We start from the raw sequence: 27,745 nt of genomic DNA, 5'->3' as shown, positions 1-27,745 counted from the left end.
TGCAGTTTCTCATTTTAGATTGTGCAAATTTTGCATTTGTTTTTACATGTTCTTTGTTCATGCTCTTTATCATTTTTCTGAGTTGGAAAGTTAGATTGCATCATAGTTTACTTTATACATATTTGTATTCTTCAGTGGTGAAGTATATTGCAAAGCAGCTCAGCCATGTGAGAAGACTTTTGGCACTTTTTCGTTTTTCGTTTTCTGAGTTGGAAAGTTAGATTGCATTCAAAATGTACAGAAATACTTAATTTTGTTAAAGCTTTTTATAAAAAATGCTTCTGACCAGAGCTTTGTTTCCTTGTCATTAATGTTGAACACCACCAGAGGGGCTCTCACCTGAAAGGTCTCTGCTTCATGTGTCTTCAGCAGAAGATCTAGACTTTGATTGCTATATTTCCAGTTAATATTGACCTTACTGAGCTTTAGCCATATCCGCTGCCTATCATAAAAAATGTTAAGTACAGTGAACCTTTCTAAAATATACAGTAGTAAAGAGACAAACCCACCAGCATTATAGTAGCCAAATTCTTGTTTGTGGGCTGTATATATAAAATTGACTTGAAAAAGTTGCTGATTTTATAGTACTGGCACCTTTTTCATTCCAATTCAAGCACTGTATAGATCAGATCACCATAGTCCAGCACAGGTAAAAAGGTCACAGAGACTAGCCTTTTCCTGGCCTCACGTGAGATATATGATGATATATCCTGATGAGAGTGCGGAAGTACGAACACATCACACCCATCCTCAAATCACTGCACTGGCTCCCGGTCTCACTCAGGATTGACTACAAAATCACCCTCTTGATGTAGGAGGGAGCATTTCCATATATGCACTGATGAGTGACATCAGTGCATATATGGAAATGCTCCCTCCTACATCAAGGAATTGCTCACCCCACAAATCTCCACGAGGAACCTACGTTCAGTAAAGGCAAACCTCCTCATCCCACCAAGGACAAAACTGAAGACCATGGGAGACCGAGCCTTCTGCTAAGCTGCTCCGAGACTGGAATGCTGTCCCAAACCAGCTGAGGACACCACAGACTGTGGAGTGCCCTCCCAAACCAGCTGAGGACACCACAGACTGTGGAATGCCCTCCCAAACCAGCTGAGGACACCACAGACTGTGGAGTGCCCTCCCAAACCAGCTGAGGACACCACAGACTGTGGAATGCCCTCCCAAACCAGCTGAGGACACCACAGACTGAGGAGTGCCCTCCCAAACCAGCTGAGGACACCACAGACTGTAGAGTGCCCTCCCAAACCAGCTGAGGACACCACAGACTGTGGAGTGCCCTCCCAAACCAGCTGAGGACACCACAGACTGTGGAGTGCCCTCCCAAACCAGCTGAGGACACCACAGACTGTGGAATGCCGTCCCAAACCAGCTGAGGACACCACAGACTGTGGAATGCCGTCCCAAACCAGCTGAGGACACCACAGACTGTGGAATGCCGTCCCAAACCAGCTGAGGACACCACAGACTGTGGAGTGCCCTCCCAAACCAGCTGAGGACACCACAGACTGTGGAGTGCCGTCCCAAACCAGCTGAGGACACCACAGACTGTGGAATGCCCTCCCAAACCAGCTGAGGACACCACAGACTGTGGAGGCTTTCAAAAAAGGCCTAAAAACGCATCTTTTTAGAATAGCCTTTAACTAGATTTTTAAATCCCCCACATGATGCCATGCCGGCATGAATGTCACAGCTTTATTATGTTGTTTTAATTGTTTTTAAATTGTTTTTTTGTTTTGTTTCACCCTTTTTAATTTTAAATGTTGTAGCACTTTGAGTTTTGTTTACGCAAATGAAAAGTGCGCTTATAAATAAAATATATTATTATTTATTATTATAAAAACACAACAATGTTTTACGCCCACTCACTTTAAGGTTCAAGGCTTTTATTGGTCATGCTTACATAGCTACAGTGTAGATATGACAATGGAAATCTGAGGTCACAGGCTCCTCCTCCAACGGTGCAACACAATAAAACAGAACAAATAGTGCAAGTAAATACAAAAAGAAAAATAGTGGAATAGTGCAATAAGAGCATCTCTGCTTCTCTTTAATAGTCTCAAAACCGGTTGCTTTCTCAAAATAAACGCTTTATCTACTTCTTGTGACGAGTCGCTTCCTCATTGTGACTTTCTTCCTCTATTCTTACTCTCAAGAGCTTCATTTCCTTTTCTAACTCCTACAGTACATGACATCATGGACATTCATCAAAGTTACTTTAGGATTTCCATGGTTTGCACGCATCCAGCTGAATAACAGGTCATTAAATACTTTAATAACAATATAGGGAAAGCTAAATAAAACACACATGATCAAATTATTGAATATCAAACAATTACAGATGAAACTAAAGAACAGATTCTGCATTTCTTTGCATATAACATAATTACTAAAATAACAATATGAAAATACATACTATAGCATAAGATGAGCAAATCCATCACTGAGCACAAAACTATTACAGGAAGTCTATCCGTCACATATTGAGGTCATATATATAAAGCAACCGCCCAAGCATGCTAAGTATAACTTCTCCTTTTTCTTACATTGCGCCACTAGTCAAACTGTACACAGAAATGAAGCTTTTCACATGAATCCATCCTGAAAATGATCATAAAACCATTAACAGAGATTGGAGAAGGTGTGATGGTGTGATTGACGTTAGATGGTGTCGTAGAGGCTGCTGGGTTCATTGGTGGAAGCTTTCACAGTCGAATAAGTCACTTCGTCACCTTCATCAGTCTCAATCTTAACCTGGAAGGAAATAACACATTATAAATAACTGCAGGACTCTAGAAGACAGCAGCACGAAGAAACATCATTGATAGGCTACATGACACACACACAGTGCACAATGTAATAAAGCAAAACACAAACAATGTGTTGTGTTTCTTTACAGACAGCGTACCTCAGCATTTTTGTGGGTATTCTTGGTGTAGCTGATGGAGGCGTAACAAACTCCTTCTTCATGATCAGCCTACACAGAAAGGATAAGATAATAAGCACATTTTTGTTGTTGATTTGACTTCCCACTTCTGGTCTTACACTCATTTGCTCTTCCTGTGCAGCAACACCGTCTAACTTCCCTCATTTCTCTTTATTGCACATTCTCACACCCATAAGGCCGAACGACCTGAGAGATATTTAAGACTTGTTTCAGTGAGTGAACTCACCGTGGCCGGGTTGGTCTCTGGAGAATTCACTGGGTTTGAGGTCTGTCCCTGGACAACAAGCAATAAACACTTCAGTTCATTCATATCGTGGAATAATACAAACAACATCAGTTTAACATGTTCAATGCATCTTTGAACGTTTTAGAGGACTGACTCTTTTCCTTTTCAGGTGTATATCAGTATGTAGTGTCTCTACTTTAAAGAGTCCTCTCCTGCTGATGTTCAGGTGTATATCAGTATGTAGTGTCTCTACTTTAAAGAGTCCTCTCCTGCTGATGTTCAGGTGTATATCAGTATGTAGTGTCTCTACTTTAAAGAGTTCTCTCCTGCTGATGTTCAGGTGTATATCAGTATGTAGTGTCTCTACTTTAAAGAGTCCTCTCCTGCTGGTGTTCAGGTGTATATCAGTATGTAGTGTCTCTACTTTAAAGAGTCCTCTCCTGCTGATGTTCAGGTGTATATCAGTATGTAGTGTCTCTACTTTAAAGAGTTCTCTCCTGCTGATGTTCAGGTGTATATCAGTATGTAGTGTCTCTACTTTAAAGAGTCCTCTCCTGCTGATGTTCAGGTGTATATCAGTATGTAGTGTCTCTACTTTAAAGAGTCCTCTCCTGCTGATGTTCAGGTGTATATCAGTATGTAGTGTCTCTACTTTAAAGAGTCCTCTCCTGCTGATGTTCAGGTGTATATCAGTATGTAGTGTCTCTACTTTAAAGAGTCCTCTCCTGCTGATGTTCAGGTGTATATCAGTATGTAGTGTCTCTACTTTAAAGAGTCCTCTCCTGCTGATGTTCAGGTGTATATCAATATGTAATGTCTCTACTTTAAAGAGTCCTCTCCTACTGGTGTTCAGGTGTATATCAGTATGTAGTGTCTCTACTTTAAAGAGTCCTCTCCTGCTGATGTTCAGGTGTATATCAGTATGTAGTGTCTCTACTTTAAAGAGTCCTCTCCTGCTGATGTTCAGGTGTATATCAGTATGTAGTGTCTCTACTTTAAAGAGTCCTCTCCTGCTGATGTTCAGGTGTATATCAGTATGTAATGTCTTTACTTTAAAGAGTCCTCTCCTACTGGTGTTCAGGTGTATATCAGTATGTAGTGTCTCTACTTTAAAGAGTCCTCTCCTGCTGATGTTCAGGTGTATATCAGTATGTAGTGTCTCTACATGTCTGCATGCTTTAATGTTCATAAAGCTCTTTATTGTTCTCATACTGCCTGTGCTGCAGCACCTCTTTTCACCCTCTGTCTGAAACCAGAGTCCAGTCTGCTCTGATTGGTTAACTGGCCGGCTCTATTGTGATTGGTCAACCACTTAGAGATGTCCCGCCCATTAGCCTTTTAGGTAAAATGTATTCCAGTGCAAGCCAATAGTAGCGCATGTGTTACATAGTGAGGTGAGGTGTGTGGGGAAAAAAACTCCCTCTGAACGGAACACAGGGATTTTAGCCTTTGCAGACCATTGATATGCACTAAATCCTATATAACACACTACAGGAAAATATGATTATGATGTCCTGTATTCATTTATGAGGCTGTAATGTAAGGTGCTCATGTTAAACAAGTAAATCCCAAACATTAGTTTACAGCCATTCTTGCTTTTCCTCCTAATCACTTCCTTTACCTTAGCGAATGCAAGCCAATGTTTAATTACAGCACAGCCACTAACGGTTATGAAACACTTGCTTTTTTCAACTTTAAATAGAAAAATATATTTGAGAACTCACAACACTGTCACTTTCCCGTGCTTCCTTCCCTGAAAACACAGACAAGAGGGGGTTGACTTTAATTTCCACATTCTACATTTGATTTTATGAAAGAAATGATTGTTTACAAAAAGTGTCATATATATTCTCTCACCTTTCATTTTCCTCCATGTGATGAAAGCCACAATGGTTATTAGAAGTGCTACGAGAACCAAAGCCACAACCAGGTACAACCACCAAACTGAAACGATAATAAATGGGAGATATTGGAGGTGAGGTGAATAGCGGAGATACTTACATTACATGTAGATTTTAAAACATGTATTTGTTACTTTATACCAAATCAAAGTTACTTTTGGGACAAAAACTGCATCCAAAAAACATTAATTAAAAACAAAATAAACCAAAAACACTTAATTAAAGGACCAAATACTAATTCTCTCCAGATATTTCCACCGCAGCTCAAAGAGGAGATGTGAAGCGCCACAACAACATACGAAATATTTGAGGTACCATCGAGTAGTTTTGTTTGAGATTGCTGTTACTGTCTAGTTTTTACCTTGGTTGTTGATGCGACCTGATGTATTTGTTGTTGTTGTTGCTGCTTGATCATCCCCATCTGAAAAAGATGAACACAACTCTTCAGAAGTAATATGTTTACCATATATTGTGACATGATGTTTAAACTTAATTAAATCAGATAAACACCCTTTTTATGTAATTTGTCACACCACTTTAAAGTGACTTTAAACAGTCTGATAAAAACATTTCTCACCTGAGGACTGAGGCCTGAAGGTCTGCACGTTGCCATCATCAGCTGTTACTGAGCAAGTAAATAACTCAGACCTTTGTCTGGAACCATAATGAGAAGTCGGAAATGTCACAGAAGCATTGCAGTCAGACTCTGATGTCTTTATATCTCTGTGATCTTTATCCACATCTCGACCCTGAAGCAGCCACTTCACTTTGTGTCTACAACTAACACGTGTCGTCACAAAGCAGAGTAACGTCACCTCATCGTTGTTCTGATGCTCAGTCACTGAAGATGGACATATGTGAGAGAAAGATAATAATTAACTTCACCACTGTAATAATAATAATTGTAATGTTTTAGTATTTTGCTCTACAGAGAAAGTTTGGAAACATTATGATGGAAATACTCACTGGTAACAACAGACAGAAGAACCTGAGAGTCTGAACCTTGCTGTTGATTTGCTTTGTTGTACTGTCTGCAGGTGTATTGACCAGCATCCTCCTCTGTGACCTTCTTTACAACCAGAGAACATTTATCCGTAAGTCTCAGTCTGTCTGATTGAGCATGGTTACCAATCTGCCCACGTCCAACCAGCACTACTGTGATTTTTGAATCACTTAAGAGCCAGGTAGTACCACCACATTTATCCTGATCATGTCTGACATTGTTACACGGCAAAGTGGCTTCATCTCCAGCTCTGACAGAGAGGTAGAGGTTACGCTGTCCAATTGCAGCCCCTGAATAAACGAGAGAGAAATATAAAGAATACAGAGAAATAAAAATGTTCATTTGAGACACAACAAAAGTTTCCCTATGTGTCTAAAAGTTGCCTTCCCCTCGTTGGAAGACAAACAGACCTCTTCTCTGTCTTTGTTAAAAGGAGGTTAGGTAATAAAGTAACATTCATGATGACTAAATTACCTTTTTTAATGTTTCTAAATAAATACATGTTGTAGGAATCCTTACCTGTAAACTGAAGCAGCAGAATGAGAAGTGAAGACTTTTGAATCCGTTTGAACTCGTCCATCGTGTCTCTTGTATTCGTGTAAGTCTCTAGACCGGCTGCCTCTCAAAGAGAAATGTTGAATGTACTTCCTATTATCAGAAATGTGTCACTTCCTCAAAGAAGCTCCGTCTTCTTTTCTCTTCTACTTTTTTTGTTAATTCTCCTCTCAGCAGAGACTCAGTCAGGATGAGCGCATGTCACTTCCTGTGGGTTTACTTTAATAACATTCATATAAAAAACACAACCATATAAGCACATTTCAAGCAACTATATCGTTTGTTTTTTTACCAGCGGAGCAATGATAACAAGAATATTTTGTAAATTACAACATTAAAGCGACCCGACCACGGATAAGCCGGAGAAGAAGGATGGATGGATGGACAACATTAAAAGGTAATAGTAATTCACTTCCAGATTATAAATCACATCTCCTTCCTGTCCAGTGGAAACCACGTATCTCCTTATTGGTGATTCTTCTTTGTTTTAAACTCATGAAAACTTGACTGTTTAGAGATACAGTACATGGTTGTCAAAGGACAAAGCTAACATGATGATTGTATATAATATGATGCATTGCTGTAGATTAAATATCCAACAATGTCAAAAAGGCGGGAAAACACAAAGACAGGAAGTGACATCAGAGATGACAAAAGGACAGTGTTTTTACAAAATAAAACAGGAAGTACAAAGAGCAACGTCATGATCAAGACACTGTTAGTAGGAACCACAGAACACAGTGTAGAATTAAGATTAACATGTATTTATTTGCAGATTGTATTGTTGCATCAGGAATAACAAAGATAAATTGTACTTTCTACATTAAGGCTGAAAACCCGTTCAATCACATGGACATCAAAACACATGTTAACAGCTAAGCTAAATGAAAGTGGATTAAAATAATGTTTTTATACACATATATATTCAAATGAGCTCAAGCTGCTTTAGCTCTAATAGCAATCAGTACATCTTCAAAAAGCTCTGAGACTTTCAGCTGGAAGATAATAGAAACTTCTCTCTGCTTCCTCTATCTCTTGTTCTGATGAAAAGTTGATGAAATAGTGAGTTAGCTGAGAAGTGATGCGTCTACTTCCTCTCATAAGTGTGATGTCAACTTCTCAAAGTGACTTTAGACTATTTTCAAAAATAGTCAAACACAATTGTTGTTTCTTTTTTTATTTGTAGATTCTGATGTCAACAGATATAACAAAGAGAAAACTTACTTTCTACATTAAGGCTGAAAATCCATTCAATCACATGAACATCAAAACACAAAGCAAAGCTCAATGAAAGTGGATTAAAGTAATAATTCTGAACACAGAGATGTTAAAATGAGCTCAAGCTGTCGTTCAAAAACAATCAGTACATCTTGAAATCAGCTCTGAAGCTTCAGCATGAAGACAATATAAGGAAGGAAACAAGAGTTAAAAGCTCTTTACAGTGACATCCAGTGGTTTATTAGATCAAGACTAAAATGAAATAATATGTCATTCAGAATGAGTGTATAATCTTCCACTCCTGATGATAGATGTAGACGTTGTTGATCAGTGGAGTCTGATGGAGGCAGAAGTGTTGCTCAAACTCCATCAGCAGGTCTGATGTTTTCATAGTTCACTGTACCATCATCTACATCATAACGCACCTGAGGAAAACAACAACAACAACAACAGCAACAACAACAACAACAACAACAACAACAACAACACTGAGTTGGTTACAAAGGATTTCAAAGTAAAACACAGTTCACAGTTGAGTCAGCAGACCCTGAACGCACCATCAGTTCCCGTCTGATCTGATTTAATCTTCTGACTTCTGGACAGTTTGCTTTGAAACTAGATTTGATCCTGCACATTATTCACAGTAACAAACACATTGTTTTCTAAAACAACAGAACTATTAGCATTGCTAAAAGCCACTAGTGTGAAGGTGGGGAAATCCTCTGTGATGTAATTCAGGGGAATCAGTCCTTTAGTCTGAACTCATCATGTTCAGTTGTTACTGACAGGTTCAAAGAGGTGTTGATTCAGATCTAGGTCTCTCTGCACTTTGTGTCTGTGTTTATCAGTTCATAACGAAGAGAGAGTCAAAACAGTTCAGTATTTGATGTAAAAACTCACATTGATTTCATCCATCTGTGTTTGCTTCTCTGAGAAGAAAGAAGAGAAAGTCGACTTTACTTTCCACAATTCAAAAAAGCGTTTAAGTTAAATCTGTGAATGTTCTCACCTTTAGCTCTCGTCCATATGTTGACCGCCACGACAATCATTATGAGAGCGGCTAAACCCAGAGACACGAGGACGAGCCTCATGAGACCTGAGAGAGAATATAATTGTTTTAAAGATATATATATATTTTGTACATTTACTTTTTTTTAATAGAAACGGAGATGTTTTGAAATGTATATACATTTAATCACGTTGAATACCAATCAGTGCAAATACGTGATTTTATTTCTTAACAAAATGTATATCATTAAGAAGGAAAAAAAACATCTTAAAACAAACCAGAATAGTCTTTGATTTAAGATAAAGATTTAAGCAATCTTCATATATATAAACCAATAATAATTGACTACATCTCTTTAAATGTTTTGCTTTTAACTTTACTGAAAGGTTTTGTTTTAGAAAGTGAGTTGATTAAACGTTTTCTTTATGTGTTCCATGTGTATGGGGGACAGAAGACAAAGAGATTCTAGAGACAGATAACGCACAGATGCTGAGACTCTTGTAGTTTAGCTGAACCTTCAGAGATGAGGTTAAAAGCGGAGATACTTACATTACATGTAGGTGCTAAAAAAAGAACGTGTTACTTTTGGTACAAAAACTGCATCCAAAAAAACACGTCATCTGCAACGAGTTTGACAGAATAAACCAGAAAGACTTATTTAAAGGACCAAATAATAATTCTCTCCAGAGATTTCAACCGCAGCTCAAAGAGGAGATGTGAAGCATCGAAACAATACGAAATATTTGAGGTACCATAAACTGTATGTGTTTAAGGTTGCTGATACTGTCTAGTTTTTACCTGAGTTCTTGATGGTGGGACTTGATGTAACTGCTGCTGTTGTTGTTGATGTTGTTGCTGCTTGTTTGTCCCCATCTGAACAAGATGAACACAACTCTTCAGAAGTAATATGTTTACCTTATATTGTGACGTAATGTTTAAACTTAATTAAATCAGATAAACACCCTTTTTATGTAATTTGTCACACCACTTTAAAGTGACTTTAAACAGTCTGATAAAAACATTTCTCACCTGAGGACTGAGGCCTGAAGGTCTGCACGTTGCCACCATCAGCTGTTACTGAGCAAGTAAATAACTCAAACCTTTGTGTGGAACCATAATGAGAAGTCAGAAATGTCACAGAGGCATAGCAGTCAGACTCTGATGTCTTTATATCCTTGTTGTCTTTATCCACATCTCGACCCTGAAGCAGCCACTTCACTTTGTGTCTACAACCAACACGTGTCGTCACAGAGCAGAGTAACGTCACCTCATCGTTGTTCTGATGCTCAGTCACTGAAGATGGAGATATGTGAGAGAAAGATAATAATTAACTTCACCACTGTAATAATAATAATTGTAATGTTTTAGTATTTTGCTCTACAGAGAAAGTTTGGAAACATTATGATGGAAATACTCACTGGTAACAACAGACACGTAAACCTGAGAGTCTGAACCTTGTTGTTCTCCTGATCTGAACTGTCTGCAGAAGTAAGGACCAGCATCCTCATCTGTGACCTTCTTTATAACCAGAGAACATTTCTCTGTAACTCTCAGTCTGTCTGATTTAGCATGGTTACCAATCTGCCCATGTCCAACCAGCACTACTGTGCTTCTTGAATCACTTAAGAGCCAGGTAGTACCACCACATTTATCCTGATCATGTCTGACATTGTTACACGGCAAAGTGGCTTCATCTCCAGCTCTGACAGAGAGGGAGAGGTATCGCTGTCCAATTGCAGCCCCTGAATAAACGAGAGAGAAATATAAAGAATACAGAGAAATAAAAATGTTCATTTACAACAAAAGTTCCGATGTGTCTAAAAGTTGCCTTCCCCTCGTTGGAAGACAAACACACACTTCTCTGTCTTTGTTAAAAGGAGGTTAGGTAATAAAGTAACATTCATGATGAATAAATTACCTTTTTTAATGTTTCTAAATAAATACATGTTGTAGGAATCCTTACCTGTAAACTGAAGCAGCAGAATGAGAAGTGAAGACTTTTGAATCCGTTTGAACTCGTCCATCGTGTCTCTTGTATTCGTGTAAGTTTCTAGACCGGCTGCCTCTCAAAGAGAAATGTTGAATGTACTTCCTATTATCAGAAATGTGTCACTTCCTCAAAGAAGCTCCGTCTTCTTTTCTCTTCTACTTTTTTTGTTAATTCTCCTCTCAGCAGAGACTCAGTCAGGATGAGCGCATGTCACTTCCTGTGGGTTTACTTTAATAACATTCATATAAAAAACACAACCATATAAGCAGGGGTGCACATAACTTTTTTGCCCTGCTTCTCAAAGAAGCACCTGGAGATGTTGCTTGGTGCTCATCCTTAAAATGAAATAAACCCTAACTTTTGAGGGGTCTTGACTTTATTTGCCAGACACACGGCACTGAACACACATGCAGAGGTGAACACAAGACAACATTAGCACGACCAGTAATCCTACAAGCATCACTACCCTCCTGACTGTTCTCCTGACTGTCAGACATGGTAGCTGATGATGTAGGCCTACTTCTTTCTCTCTGGTTGAGTCTGGATTAGCTGCTTGCATCCACAAGTCAACAGCTGGTTTTGGGTCGAAAGTCTCTGTTGTCATCTTAGACAAGTGGATGTAATCAAATAAGTATGTGAACATAACCAATAACCTACCATAGCCAATAACAAATTAATGTAACTTATTTTATTTGTGTTGTTCATTCATATCTTATTTTACCTTAACATTTGTTTATTTATGCATTTTTTTTGTATCTCTCCAGTTTTAAAGGATATTTTTGGTTACTGTCCTATAGTATACATTGGAATGATTTAAAACCTGTTTATCCCAATAATTACAAAGGAGTGCCTTGGAAAAATGTGTTTACATAAATGGTGACCAAACCGTTTGAATTTAGACTAAGAGTCCTTTACCTCACTGAGCTGTAGTTAACTTATCAGCCTCTCAGTCTGACTGGAGAGGACTCTCCCTCCACATTATTGTAGAAACATCTTCTTCTTATCTCCGTTAGAGCAGCTAGCACGGCACCAGATTCTAATAACAACAGCGCTGGTACCGGTGCACCCTCCCTCTCTCACTCGCATTTTGGCTGTGAGCTGCGGGCGCCAGATAAGCCAACATCCCCCATTTTCATCACTTACAGTGCCCATCGTACAGGGCAAATGAAAGGTGGAACCGGGGTGAAAAGGGTGTTAAATTTACTTAATTGTGAATATTGTTACATCAAGGCCGAAAATTAGGATGAGCCCCAACGGTCAAAATGTTTTTTTCCCTCCCAGAACTGCCAGCGCAGCGCCTCCCCAGATCTGGCGCCCTTGGCGAACATCTAGCCAGCGCTACGGGCCGGCCCTGAGTTCATATCATGGTTCATATGCAACTCGCAAATATCTTTCTCTCTCTCTCTCTTCTCTCTCTCTCATCTCTCCTCTCTCCTCTATTTTCTCTTTTCTCTCTCCCTCTCAATGTTGGTACGCAAATGCGCTTTGTTTCAAATGACCCGGTGCTCTTTTTTTGGCGGAAATGCGCATGCGCACCTGCGCACCAGTTATTTGCAGCCCTGCATATAAGCATATTAGATACCAGCGGACGAATGATACCAAATACATTTTGTGAAGTAATCAGGTTAAAAGTTAATAGTAATTCACTTCCGGATTATAAATCACGTCTCCTTCCTGTCCAGTGGAAACCACGTATCTCCTTATTGGTGATTCTTATTTTTTTTTAAACTCATGAAAACTTGACTGTTTAGAGATACAGTACATGGTTGTCAAAGGACAAAGCTAACATGATGATTGTATATAATATGATGCATTGCTGTAGATTAAATCTCAAACTATCACAAAAAGGCGGGAAAACACAAAGACAGGAAGTGACATCAGAGATGACAAAAGGACAGTGTTTTTACAAAATAAAACAGGAAGTACAAAGAGCAACGTCATGATAAAGACACTGTTAGTAGGAACCACAGAACACAGTGTAGAATTCAGATTAACATGTATTTATTTGCAGATTGTATTGTTGCATCAGGAATAACAAAGATAAATTGTACTTTCTACATTAAGGCTGAAAACCCGTTCAATCACATGGACATCAAAACACATGTTAACAGCTAAGCTAAATGAAAGTGGATTAAAATAATGTTTTTATACACATATATATTCAAATCAGCTCAAGCTGCTTTAGCTCTAATAGCAATCAGTACATCTTCAAAAAGCTCTGAGACTTTCAGCTGGAAGATAATAGAAGCTTCTCTCTGCTTCCTCTATCTCTTGTTCTGATGAAAAGTTGATGAAATAGTGAGTTAGCTGAGAAGTGATGCGTCTACTTCCTCTCATAAGTGTGATGTCAACTTCTCAAAGTGACTTTAGACTATTTTCAAAAATAGTCAAACACAATTGTTGGTTCTTTTTTTATTTGCAGATTCTAATGTCAACAGATATAACAGAGAAAACTTACTTTCTACATTAAGGCTGAAAATCCATTAAATCACATGAACATCAAAACACAAAGCAAAGCTCAATGAAAGTGGATTAAAGTAATAATTCTGAACACAGAGATGTTAAAATGAGCTCAAGCTGTCGTTCAAAAACAATCAGTACATCTTGAAATCAGCTCTGAAGCTTCAGCATGAAGACAATATAAGGAAGGAAACAAGAGTTAAAAGCTGTTTACAGTGACATCCAGTGGTTTATTAGATCAAGACTAAAATGAAATAATATGTCATTCAGAATGAGTGTATAATCTTCCACTCCTGATGATAGATGTAGACGTTGTTGATCAGTGGAGTCTGATGGAGGCAGAAGTGTTGCTCAAACTCCATCAGGAGGTCTGATGTTTTCATAGTTCACTGTACCATCATCTACATCATAACGCACCTGAGGAAAACAACAACAACAACAACAGCAACAACAACAACAACAACAACAACAACAACAACAACACTGAGTTGGTTACAAAGGATTTCAAAGTAAAACACAGTTCACAGTTGAGTCAGCAGACCCTGAACGCACCATCAGTTCCCGTCTGATCTGATTTAATCTTCTGACTTCTGGACAGTTTGCTTTGAAACTAGATTTGATCCTGCACATTATTCACAGTAACAAACACATTGTTTTCTAAAACAACAGAACTATTAGCATTGCTAAAAGCCACTAGTGTGAAGGTGGGGAAATCCTCTGTGATGTAATTCAGGGGAATCAGTCCTTTAGTCTGAACTCATCATGTTCAGTTGTGACTGACAGGTTCAAAGAGGTGTTGATTCAGATCTAGGTCTCTCTGCACTTTGTGTCTGTGTTTATCAGTTCATAACGAAGAGAGAGTCAAAACAGTTCAGTATTTGATGTAAAAACTCACATTGATTTCATCCATCTGTGTTTGCTTCTCTGAGAAGAAAGAAGAGAAAGTCGACTTTACTTTCCACAATTCAAAAAAGCGTTTAAGTTTAATCTGTGAATGTTCTCACCTTTAGCTCTCGTCCATATGTTGACCGCCACGACAATCATTATGAGAGCGGCTAAACCCAGAGACACGAGGACGAGCCTCATGAGACCTGGAGAGAGAATATTATGTTTTACAGATATATATATTTTGTACATTTACTTTTTTTTAATAGAAACGGAGATGTTTTGAAATGTATATACATGTAATCACGTTGAATACCAATCAGTGCAAATACGTGATTTTATTTCTTAACAAAATGTATATCATTAAGAAGAAAAAAACCATCTTAAAACAAACCAGAATAGTCTTTGATTTAAGATAAAGATTTAAGCAATCTTCATATATATAAACCAATAATAATTTACTACATCTCTTTAAATGTTTTGCTTTGAACTTTACTGAAAGGTTTTGTTTTAGAAAGTGAGTTGATTAAACGTTTTCTTTATGTGTTCCATGTGTATGTGGGACAGAAGACAAAGAGATTCTAGAGACAGATAACGCACAGATGCTGAGACTCTTGTAGTTCAGCTGAACCTTCAGAGATGAGGTTAAAAGCGGAGATACTTACATTACATGTAGGTGCTAAAACAAGAACGTGTTACTTTTGGTACAAAAACTGCATCCAAAAAAACACGTCATCTGCAACGAGTTTGACAGAATAAACCAGAAAGACTTATTTAAAGGACCAAATAATAATTCTCTCCAGAGATTTCAACCGCAGCTCAAAGAGGAGATGTGAAGCATCGAAACAATACGAAATATTTGAGGTACCATAAACTGTATGTGTTTAAGGTTGCTGATACTGTCTAGTTTTTACCTGAGTTCTTGATGGTGGGACTTGATGTAACTGCTGCTGTTGTTGTTGATGTTGTTGCTGCTTGTTTGTCCCCATCTGAACAAGATGAACACAACTCTTCAGAAGTAATATGTTTACCTTATATTGTGACGTAATGTTTAAACTTAATTAAATCAGATAAACACCCTTTTTATGTAATTTGTCACACCACTTTAAAGTGACTTTAAACAGTCTGATAAAAACATTTCTCACCTGAGGACTGAAAGCTGAAGGTCTGCACGTTGTAACCATCAGCTGTTACTGAGCAAGTAAATAACTCAGACCTTTGTCTGTAACCATAATGAGAAGTCGGAAATGTCACAGAAGCATTGCAGTCAGACGCTGATGTCTTTATATCCTTGTTGTCTTCATCCACATCTCGACCCTGAAGCAGCCACTTCACTTTGTGTCTACAACCTACACGTGTCGTCACAGAGCAGAGTAACGTCACCTCATCGTTGTTCTGATGCTCAGTCACTGAAGATGGAGATATGTGAGAGAAAGATAATAATTAACTTCACCACTGTAATAATAATAATTGTAATGTTTTAGTATTTTGCTCTACAGAGAAAGTTTGGAAACATTATGATGGAAATACTCACTGGTAACAACAGACAGAAGAACCTGAGAGCCTGGACCTTGCTGTTGATCAGCTTTGTACTGTCTGCAGGTGTATTGACCAGCATCCTCCTCTGTGACCTTCTTTACAACCAGAGAACAATTATCCGTAACTCTCAGTCTGTCTGATTGAGCATGGTTACCAATCTGCCCACCTTTAACCAGCTCTACTGTGATTTTTGAATCACTTAAGAACCAGGTAGTACCATCACATTCACCCAGATCATGAATCACATTACACGGCAAAGTGGCTTCATCTCCAGCTCTGACAGAGAGGTAGAGGTTACGCTGTCCAATTGCAGCCCCTGAATAAACGAGAGAGAAATATAAAGAATACAGAGAAATAAAAATGTTCATTTGAGACACAACAAAAGTTTCCCTATGTGTCTAAAAGTTGCCTTCCCCTCTTTGGAAGACAAACAGACCTCTTCTCTGTCTTTGTTAAAAGGAGGTTAGGTAATAAAGTAACATTCATGATGACTAAATTATCTTTTTTAATGTTTCTAAATAAATACATGTTGTAGGAATCCTTACCTGTAAACTGAAGCAGCAGAATGAGAAGTGAAGACTTTTGAATCCGTTTGAACTCGTCCATCGTGTCTCTTGTATTCGTGTAAGTCTCTAGACCGGCTGCCTCTCAAAGAGAAATGTTGAATGTACTTCCTATTATCAGAAATGTGTCACTTCCTCAAAGAAGCTCCGTCTTCTTTTCTCTTCTACTTTTTTTGTTAATTCTCCTCTCAGCAGAGACTCAGTCAGGATGAGCGCATGTCACTTCCTGTGGGTTTACTTTAATAACATTCATATAAAAAACACAACCATATAAGCACATTTCAAGCAACTATATCGTTTGTTTTTTTACCAGCGGAGCAATGATAACAAGAATATTTTGTAAATTACAACATTAAAGCGACCCGACCACGGATAAGCCGGAGAAGAAGGATGGATGGATGGACAACATTAAAAGGTAATAGTAATTCACTTCCAGATTATAAATCACATCTCCTTCCTGTCCAGTGGAAACCACGTATCTCCTTATTGGTGATTCTTCTTTGTTTTAAACTCATGAAAACTTGACTGTTTAGAGATACAGTACATGGTTGTCAAAGGACAAAGCTAACATGATGATTGTATATAATATGATGCATTGCTGTAGATTAAATATCCAACATTCACAAAAAGGCGAGAAAACACAAAGACAGGAAGTGACATCAGAGATGACAAAAGGACAGTGTTTTTACAAAATAAAACAGGAAGTACAAAGAGCAACGTCATGATCAAGACACTGTTAGTAGGAACCACAGAACACAGTGTAGAATTAAGATTAACATGTATTTATGTGCAGATTGTATTGTTGCATCAGGAATAACAAAGATAAATTGTACTTTCTACATTAAGGCTGAAAACCCGTTCAATCACATGGACATCAAAACACATGTTAACAGCTAAGCTAAATGAAAGTGGATTAAAATAATGTTTTTATACACATATATATTCAAATGAGCTCAAGCTGCTTTAGCTCTAATAGCAATCAGTACATCTTCAAAAAGCTCTGAGACTTTCAGCTGGAAGATAATAGAAGCTTCTCTCTGCTTCCTCTATCTCTTGTTCTGATGAAAAGTTGATGAAATAGTGAGTTAGCTGAGAAGTGATGCGTCTACTTCCTCTCATAAGTGTGATGTCAACTTCTCAAAGTGACTTTAGACTATTTTCAAAAATAGTCAAACACAATTGTTGGTTCTTTTTTTATTTTCAGATTCTAATGTCAACAGATATAACAAAGAGAAAACTTACTTTCTACATTAAGGCTGAAAATTAGGGATGCACGATATTGGTTTTTTGAAACCGATACCGATAATACAAAAACAATTACGCAACTAATTATTTTAACGCGATTAACGCATGTGTATTTTTTGTCCTCGGCCGCCCCGTAGTTTCAGAGCGCATCGAGTTTAAAATACCATCTACAAGCTGATGTTGACAGCCCCGCTCCTGCCGCCCGCTTGTGGCAGACCACACTTCCACGCTCACCGGCAGGCACCGACTGGCCATCTGGAGGACCGGGAGGGTGTGTGTGTGTGACCCGAGCGAGCGAGAGAGAGACCTTACGTGCATTGTTGTTGTTAGCATCTGGTGCTAGCTAGCTGAGCTAACGGATATAAGGAGCTGCTTAAATGAAAACAGAGGAGCGACATTTCGCCACAACTGCGCAGAGCACTTGACTTTATGCAGGAAGCCAGACAGTGGGACATTGTACGAGAAGTCAGCATACTCAGCACGGATAGTGCGCAACATGATTGCAGCGTCCAGGCAGCTCCCGTTCGAGCATATGCCTTGAGTTGCACATAGCTCCAACGCCCATACCACCGACGACATGTTTGTTTACTGTCCTGGCTTCACGGCCGCACACCATTTACGTCACAGCCAGGCATGAGTTAGGGAGCGCTGGATGTGTGAAGAACTCCCCTCTTCTTAAACCACTAATACCACAGTACTGGCAAAACGGGAGGAGCCGAGTGAAAAACAAGCGCCCCTCATCCCAATCCACCCACACCGCAGTATTCTTTCTTTTTTTTACCCAAAAAATATATTGTATATTATCGGGGCTATTAATACTGGTATCGGGTTTATCGGGATGACGTCATAATTCCTAATATCGGGCCGATAATTATCGTGCATCCCTACTGAAAATCCATTAAATCACATGAACATCAAAACACAAAGCAAAGCTCAATGAAAGTGAATTAAAGTAATAATTCTGAACACAGAGATATTAAAATGAGCTCAAGCTGTCGTTCAAAAATAATCAGTACATCTTGAAATCAGCTCTGAAGCTTCAGCATGAAGACAATATAAGGAAGGAAACAAGAGTTAAAAGCTGTTTACAGTGACATCCAGTGGTTTATTAGATCAAGACTAAAATGAAATAATATGTCATTCAGAATGAGTGTATAATCTTCCACTCCTGATGATAGATGTAGACGTTGTTGATCAGTGGAGTCTGATGGAGGCAGAAGTGTTGCTCAAACTCCATCAGGAGGTCTGATGTTTTCATAGTTCACTGTACCATCATCTACATCATAACGCACCTGAGGAAAACAACAACAACAACAACAACAACACTGAGTTGGTTACAAATAATTTCAAAGTAAAACACAGTTCACAGTTGAGTCAGCAGACCCTGAACGCACCATCAGTTCCCGTCTGATCTGATTTAATCTTCTGACTTCTGGACAGTTTGCTTTGAAACTAGATTTTATCCTGCACATTATTCACAGTAACAAACACATTGTTTTCTAAAACAACAGAACTATTAGCATTGCTAAAAGCCACTAGTGTGAAGGTGGGGAAATCCTCTGTGATGTAATTCAGGGGAATCAGTCCTTTAGTCTGAACTCATCATGTTCAGTTGTGACTGACAGGTTCAAAGAGGTGTTGATTCAGATCTAGGTCTCTCTGCACTTTGTGTCTGTGTTTATCAGTTCATAACGAAGAGAGAGTCAAAACAGTTCAGTATTTGATGTAAAAACTCACATTGATTTCATCCATCTGTGTTTTATTCTCTGAGAAGAAAGAAGAGAAAGTCGACTTTACTTTCCACAATTCAAAAAAGCGTTTAAGTTTAATCTGTGAATGTTCTCACCTTTAGCTCTCGTCCAGATGTTGACCGCCACGACAATCATTATGAGAGCGGCTAAACCCACAGACACGAGGACGAGCCTCATGAGACCTGGAGAGAGAATATTATGTTTTACAGATATATATATTTTGTACATTTACTTTTTTTTAATAGAAACGGAGATGTTTTGAAATGTATATACATGTAATCACGTTGAATACCAATCAGTGCAAATACGTGATTTTATTTCTTAACAAAATGTATATCATTAAGAAGAAAAAAAAACATCTTAAAACAAACCAGAATAGTCTTTGATTTAAGATAAAGATTTAAGCAATCTTCATATATATAAACCAATAATAATTGACTACATCTCTTTAAATGTTTTGCTTTGAACTTTACTGAAAGGTTTTGTTTTAGAAAGTGAGTTGATTAAACGTTTTCTTTATGTGTTCCATGTGTATGGGGGACAGAAGACAAAGAGATTCTAGAGACAGATAACGCACAGATGCTGAGACTCTTGTAGTTCAGCTGAACCTTCAGAGATGAGGTTAAAAGCGGAGATACTTACATTACATGTAGGTGCTAAAACAAGAACGTGTTACTTTTGGTACAAAACTGCATCCAAAAAAACACGTCATCTGCAACGAGTTTGACAGAATAAACCAGAAAGACTTATTTAAAGGACCAAATAATAATTCTCTCCAGAGATTTCAACCGCAGCTCAAAGAGGAGATGTGAAGCATCGAAACAATACGAAATATTTGAGGTACCATAAACTGTATGTGTTTAAGGTTGCTGATACTGTCTAGTTTTTACCTGAGTTCTTGATGGTGGGACTTGATGTAACTGCTGCTGTTGTTGTTGATGTTGTTGCTGCTTGTTTGTCCTCATCTGAAAAAGATGAACACAACTCTTCAGAAGTAATATGTTTACCTTATATTGTGACGTAATGTTTAAACTTAATTAAATCAGATAAACACCCTTTTTATGTAATTTGTCACACCACTTTAAAGTGACTTTAAACAGTCTGATAACAACATTTCTCACCTGAGGACTGAGGCCTGAAGGTCTGCACGTTGCCATCATCAGCTGTTACTGAGCAAGTAAATAACTCAGACCTTTGTCTGTAACCATAATGAGAAGTCGGAAATGTCACAGAAGCATTGCAGTCAGACTCTGATGTCTTTATATCTCTATGATCTTTATCCACATCTCGACCCTGAAGCAGCCACTTCACTTTGTGTCTACAACCTACACGTGTCGTCACAGAGCAGAGTAACGTTACCTCATCGTTGTTCTGATGCTCAGTCACTGAAGATGGAGATATGTGAGAGAAAGATAATAATTAACTTCACCACTGTAATAATAATAATTGTAATGTTTTAGTATTTTGCTCTACAGAGAAAGTTTGGAAACATTATGATGGAAATACTCACTGGTAACAACAGACAGAAGAACCAGAGAGTCTCGACCTTGCTGTTGATCAGCTTTGTACTGTCTGCAGGTGTATTGACCAACATCCTCCTCTGTGACCTTCTTTACAACCAGAGAACATTTATCCGTAACTCTCAGTCTGTCTGATTGAGCATGGTTACCAATCTGCCCACGTCCAACCAGCTCTACTGTGCTTCCTGAATCACTGAAGAGCCAGGTAGTACTCTCACATTGATCCTGATCATTAAACACATTGTTACACGGCAAAGTGGCTTCATCTCCAACTCTGACAGAGAGGTAGAGGTCACGCTGTCCAATTGCAGCCCCTGAATAAACGAGAGAGAGAAATATAAAGAATACAGAGAAATAAAAATGTTCATTTAAGACACAACAAAAGTTTCCCTATGTGTCTAAAAGTTGCCTTCCCCTCGTTGGAAGACAAACACACACTTCTCTGTCTTTGTTAAAAGGAGGTTAGGTAATAAAGTAACATTCATGATGACTAAATTACCTTTTTTAACGTTTCTAAATAAATACATGTTGTAGGAATCCTTACCTGTAAACTGAAGCAGCAGAATGAGAAGTGAAGACTTTTGAATCCGTTTGAACTCGTCCATCGTGTCTCTTGTATTCGTGTAAGTCTCTAGACCGGCTGCCTCTCAAAGAGAAATGTTGAATGTACTTCCTATTATCAGAAATGTGTCACTTCCTCAAAGAAGCTCCGTCTTCTTTTCTCTTCTACTTTTTTTGTTAGTTCTCCTCTCAGCAGAGACTCAGTCAGGATGAGCGCATGTCACTTCCTGTGGGTTTACTTTAATAACATTCATATAAAAAACACAACCATATAAGCACATTTCAAGCAACTATATCGTTTGTTTTTTTACCAGCGGAGCAATGATAACAAGAATATTTTGTAAATTACAACATTAAAGCGACCCGACCACGGATAAGCCGGAGAAGAAGGATGGATGGATGGACAACATTAAAAGGTAATAGTAATTCACTTCCAGATTACAAATCACATCTCCTTCCTGTCCAGTGGAAACCACGTATCTCCTTATTGGTGATTCTTCTATATTTTAAACTCATGAAAACTTGACTGTTTAGAGATACAGTACATGGTTGTCAAAGGACATAGCTAACATGATGATTGTATATAATATGATGCATTGCTGTAGATTAAATATCCAACATTCACAAAAAGGCGGGAAAACACAAAGACAGGAAGTGACATCAGAGATGACAAAAGGACAGTGTTTTTACAAAATAAAACAGGAAGTACAAAGAGCAACGTCATGATAAAGACACTGTTAGTAGGAACCACAGAACACAGTGTAGAATTAAGATTAACATGTATTTATTTGCAGATTGTATTGTTGCATCAGGAATAACAAAGATAAATTGTACTTTCTACATTAAGGCTGAAAACCCGTTCAATCACATGGACATCAAAACACATGTTAACAGCTAAGCTAAATGAAAGTGGATTAAAATAATGTTTTTATACACATAGATATTCAAATGAGCTCAAGCTGCTTTAGCTCTAATAGCAATCAGTACATCTTCAAAAAGCTCTGAGACTTTCAGCTGGAAGATAATAGAAGCTTCTCTCTGCTTCCTCTATCTCTTGTTCTGATGAAAAGTTGATGAAATAGTGAGTTAGCTGAGAAGTGATGCGTCTACTTCCTCTCATAAGTGTGATGTCAACTTCTCAAAGTGACTTTAGACTATTTTCAAAAATAGTCAAACACAATTGTTGTTTCTTTTTTTATTTGTAGATTCTAATGTCAACAGATATAACAAAGACAAAACTTACTTTCTACATTAAGGCTGAAAATTAGGGATGCACGATATTGGTTTTTTGAAACCGATACCGATAATACAAAAACAATTACGCAACTAATTATTTTAACGCGATTAACGCATGTGTATTGTTTGTCCTCGGCCGCCCCGTAGTTTCAGAGCGCATCGAGTTTAAAATACCATCTACAAGCTGATGCTGACAGCCCCGCTCCTGCCGCCCGCTTGTGGCAGACCACACTTCCACGCTCACCGACTGGCCATCTGGAGGACCGGGAGGGTGTGTGTGTGTGACCCGAGCGAGCGAGAGAGAGACCTTACGTGCATTGTTGTTGTTAGCATCTGGTGCTAGCTAGCTGAGCTAACGGATATAAGGAGCTGTTTAAATGAAAACAGAGGAGCGACATTTCGCCACAACTGCGCCGAGCACTTGACTTTATGCAGGAAGCCAGACAGTGGGACATTGTACGAGAAGTCAGCATACTCAGCACGGATAGTGCAACATGATTGCAGCGTCCAGGCAGCTCCCGTTCGAGCATATGCCTTGAGTTGCACATAGCTCCAACGCCCATACCACGACGACATGTTTGTTTACTGTCCTGGCTTCACGGCCGCACACCATTTACGTCACAGCCAGGCATGAGTTAGGGAGCGCTGATTTTGTGAAGAACTCCCCTCTTCCTAAACCACTAATACCACAGTACTGGCAAAACGGGAGGAGCCGAGTGAAAAACAAGCGCCCCTCATCCCAATCCACCCACACCGCAGTATTCTTTCTTTTTTTTACCCAAAAAATATATTGTATATTATCGGGGCTATTAATACTGGTATCGGGTTTATCGGGATGACGTCATAATTCCTAATATCGGGCCGATAATTATCGTGCATCCCTACTGAAAATCCATTCAATCACATGGACATCAAAACACAAAGCAAAGCTCAATGAAAGTGGATTAAAGTAATAATTCTGAACACAGAGATATTAAAATGAGCTCAAGCTGTCGTTCAAAAACAATCAGTACATCTTGAAATCAGCTCTGAACCTTCAGCATGAAGACAATATAAGGAAGGAAACAAGAGTTAAAAGCTGTTTACAGTGACACCCAGTGGTTTATTAGATCAAGACTAAAATGAAATAATATGTCATTCAGAATGAGTGTATAATCTTCCACTCCTGATGATAGATGTAGACGTTGTTGATCAGTGGAGTCTGATGGAGGCAGAAGTGTTGCTCAAACTCCATCAGGAGGTCTGATGTTTTCATAGTTCACTGTACCATCATCTACATCATAACGCACCTGAGGAAAACAACAACAACAACAACAACAACAACAACAACAACACTGAGTTGGTTACAAAGGATTTCAAAGTAAAACACAGTTCACAGTTGAGTCAGCAGACCCTGAACGCACCATCAGTTCCCGTCTGATCTGATTTAATCTTCTGACTTCTGGACAGTTTGCTTTGAAACTAGATTTGATCCTGCACGTTATTCACAGTAACAAACACATTGTTTTCTAAAACAACAGAACTATTAGCATTGCTAAAAGCCACTAGTGTGAAGGTGGGGAAATCCTCTGTGATGTAATTCAGGGGAATCAGTCCTTTAGTCTGAACTCATCATGTTCAGTTGTGACTGACAGGTTCAAAGAGGTGTTGATTCAGATCTAGGTCTCTCTGCACTTTGTGTCTGTGTTTATCAGTTCATAACGAAGAGAGAGTCAAAACAGTTCAGTATTTGATGTAAAAACTCACATTGATTTCATCCATCTGTGTTTGCTTCTCTGAGAAGAAAGAAGAGAAAGTCGACTTTACTTTCCACAATTCAAAAAAGCGTTTAAGTTTAATCTGTGAATGTTCTCACCTTTAGCTCTCGTCCATATGTTGACCGCCACGACAATCATTATGAGAGCGGCTAAACCCAGAGACACGAGGACAAGCCTCAAGAGACCTGGAGAGAGAATATTATGTTTTACAGATATATATATTTTGTACATTTACTTTTTTTTAATAGAAACGGAGATGTTTTGAAATGTATATACATTTAATCACGTTGAATACCAATCAGTGCAAATACGTGATTTTTTTTTTCTTAACAAAATGTATATCATTAAGAAGGAAAAAAAACATCTTAAAACAAACCAGAATAGTCTTTGATTTAAGATAAAGATTTAAGCAATCTTCATATATATAAACCAATAATAATTGACTACATCTCTTTAAATGTTTTGCTTTTAACTTTACTGAAAGGTTTTGTTTTAGAAAGTGAGTTGATTAAACGTTTTCGTTATGTGTTCCATGTGTATGGGGGACAGAAGACAAAGAGATTCTAGAGACAGATAACGCACAGATGCTGAGACTCTTGTAGTTCAGCTGAACCTTCAGAGATGAGGTTAAAAGCGGAGATACTTACATTACATGTAGGTGCTAAAACAAGAACGTGTTACTTTTGGTACAAAAACTGCATCCAAAAAAACACGTCATCTGCAACGAGTTTGACAGAATAAACCAGAAAGACTTATTTAAAGGACCAAATAATAATTCTCTCCAGAGATTTCAACCGCAGCTCAAAGAGGAGATGTGAAGCATCGAAACAATACGAAATATTTGAGGTACCATAAACTGTATGTGTTTAAGGTTGCTGATACTGTCTAGTTTTTACCTGAGTTCTTGATGGTGGGACTTGATGTAACTGCTGCTGTTGTTGTTGATGTTGTTGCTGCTTGTTTGTCCCCATCTGAACAAGATAAACACAACTCTTCAGAAGTAATATGTTTACCTTATATTGTGACGTAATGTTTAAACTTAATTAAATCAGATAAACACCCTTTTTATGTAATTTGTCACACCACTTTAAAGTGACTTTAAACAGTCTGATAACAACATTTCTCACCTGAGGACTGAGGCCTGAAGGTCTGCACGTTGCCACCATCAGCTGTTACTGAGCAAGTAAATAACTCAGACCTTTGTCTGTAACTAAAGAGAGAAGTCGGAAATGTCACAGAAGCATTGCAGTCAGACGCTGATGTCTTTATATCCTTGTTGTCTTTATCCACATCTCGACCCTGAAGCAGCCACTTCACTCTGAGTCTACAACCAACACGTGTCGTCACAGAGCAGAGTAACGTGACCTCATCGTTGTTCTGATGCTCAGTCACTGAAGATGGAGATATGTGAGAGAAAGATAATAATTAACTTCACCACTGTAATAATAATAATTGTAATGTTTTAGTATTTTGCTCTACAGAGAAAGTTTGGAAACATTATGATGGAAATACTCACTGGTAACAACAGACAGAAGAACCAGAGAGTCTGAACCTTGTTGTTCTCCTGATCTGAACTGTCTGCAGGTGAAAGGACCAGCATCCTCCTCTGTGACCTTCTTTACAACCAGAGAACATTTCTCTGTAACTCTCAGTCTGTCTGATTTAGCTCTAGCTTCTTCACCAATCTGCCCACCTCTAACCAGGACTGCTGTGCTTCCTGAATAACTTAAGAGCCAGGTAGTACTCTCACATTGATCCTGATCATTAAACACATTGTTACACGGCAAAGTGGCTTCATCTCCAACTCTGACAGAGAGGTAGAGGTCACGCTGTCCAATTGCAGCCCCTGAATAAACGAGAGAGAGAAATATAAAGAATACAGAGAAATAAAAATGTTCATTTGAGACACAACAAAAGTTTCCCTATGTGTCTAAAAGTTGCCTTCCCCTCGTTGGAAGACAAACACACACTTCTCTGTCTTTGTTAAAAGGAGGTTAGGTAATAAAGTAACATTCATGATGACTAAATTACCTTTTTTAACGTTTCTAAATAAATACATGTTGTAGGAATCCTTACCTGTAAACTGAAGCAGCAGAATGAGAAGTGAAGACTTTTGAATCCGTTTGAACTCGTCCATCGTGTCTCTTGTATTCGTGTAAGTCTCTAGACCGGCTGCCTCTCAAAGAGAAATGTTGAATGTACTTCCTATTATCAGAAATGTGTCACTTCCTCAAAGAAGCTCCGTCTTCTTTTCTCTTCTACTTTTTTTGTTAGTTCTCCTCTCAGCAGAGACTCAGTCAGGATGAGCGCATGTCACTTCCTGTGGGTTTACTTTAATAACATTCATATAAAAAACACAACCATATAAGCACATTTCAAGCAACTATATCGTTTGTTTTTTTACCAGCGGAGCAATGATAACAAGAATATTTTGTAAATTACAACATTAAAGCGACCCGACCACGGATAAGCCGGAGAAGAAGGATGGATGGATGGACAACATTAAAAGGTAATAGTAATTCACTTCCAGATTATAAATCACATCTCCTTCCTGTCCAGTGGAAACCACGTATCTCCTTATTGGTGATTCGTCTTTGTTTTAAACTCATGAAAACTTGACTGTTTAGAGATACAGTACATGGTTGTCAAAGGACAAAGCTAACATGATGATTGTATATAATATGATGCATTGCTGTAGATTAAATATCCAACATTCACAAAAAGGCGGGAAAACACAAAGACAGGAAGTGACATCAGAGATGACAAAAGGACAGTGTTTTTACAAAATAAAACAGGAAGTACAAAGAGCAACGTCATGATAAAGACACTGTTAGTAGGAACCACAGAACACAGTGTAGAATTAAGATTAACATGTATTTATGTGCAGATTGTATTGTTGCATCAGGAATAACAAAGATAAATTGTACTTTCTACATTAAGGCTGAAAACCCGTTCAATCACATGGACATCAAAACACATGTTAACAGCTAAGCTAAATGAAAGTGGATTAAAATAATGTTTTTATACACATATATATTCAAATGAGCTCAAGCTGCTTTAGCTCTAATAGCAATCAGTACATCTTCAAAAAGCTCTGAGACTTTCAGCTGGAAGATAATAGAAACTTCTCTCTGCTTCCTCTATCTCTTGTTCTGATGAAAAGTTGATGAAATAGTGAGTTAGCTGAGAAGTGATGCGTCTACTTCCTCTCATAAGTGTGATGTCAACTTCTCAAAGTGACTTTAGACTATTTTCAAAAATAGTCAAACACAATTGTTGGTTCTTTTTTTATTTGCAGATTCTGATGTCAACAGATATAACAAAGAGAAAACTTACTTTCTACATTAAGGCTGAAAAT

At 38.3% G+C, this 27,745-nt stretch overlaps 1 protein-coding gene across 4 annotated transcripts in view; it reads right to left on the bottom strand.

Moving 5' to 3' along the window:
• Window positions 1–1,971: 1,971 nt before the first annotated feature.
• The window catches only part of LOC117541260, a 38,767-nt gene continuing 12,993 nt past the window's right edge, over window positions 1,972–27,745 (bottom strand). Inside the window, exons 1-9 of one of the 4 annotated variants that reach the window (XM_034208439.1) lie at window positions 26,464–26,566; window positions 25,904–26,233; window positions 15,361–15,624; window positions 5,457–5,516; window positions 5,052–5,138; window positions 4,919–4,947; window positions 3,195–3,242; window positions 2,930–2,998; window positions 1,972–2,775 (exon numbers count right to left, since the gene is read on the bottom strand). In XM_034208439.1, the coding sequence (XP_034064330.1) occupies window positions 2,683–2,775; window positions 2,930–2,998; window positions 3,195–3,242; window positions 4,919–4,947; window positions 5,052–5,138; window positions 5,457–5,516; window positions 15,361–15,624; window positions 25,904–26,233; window positions 26,464–26,524 (1,041 nt within the window). In that variant the 5' untranslated portion in view covers window positions 26,525–26,566 and the 3' untranslated portion in view covers window positions 1,972–2,682. Of the gene's footprint in view, window positions 2,776–2,929; window positions 2,999–3,194; window positions 3,243–4,918; window positions 4,948–5,051; window positions 5,139–5,456; window positions 5,517–15,360; window positions 15,625–15,749; window positions 16,071–16,299; window positions 16,472–23,435; window positions 23,920–24,376; window positions 24,406–24,485; window positions 24,573–25,283; window positions 25,359–25,514; window positions 25,779–25,903; window positions 26,234–26,463; window positions 26,567–27,745 lie in introns of those variants that run through there. The other 3 variants (XM_034208440.1, XM_034208442.1, XM_034208443.1) reach the window with 3 other exon arrangements.

This window comes from Gymnodraco acuticeps, unplaced genomic scaffold (genome assembly GCF_902827175.1).
Source record: "Gymnodraco acuticeps unplaced genomic scaffold, fGymAcu1.1, whole genome shotgun sequence".
Lineage (NCBI taxonomy): Eukaryota > Metazoa > Chordata > Actinopteri > Perciformes > Bathydraconidae > Gymnodraco > Gymnodraco acuticeps.
Note: the sequence above shows the minus strand (reverse complement) of the source record. Positions and strands in the feature narration are given on the sequence as shown.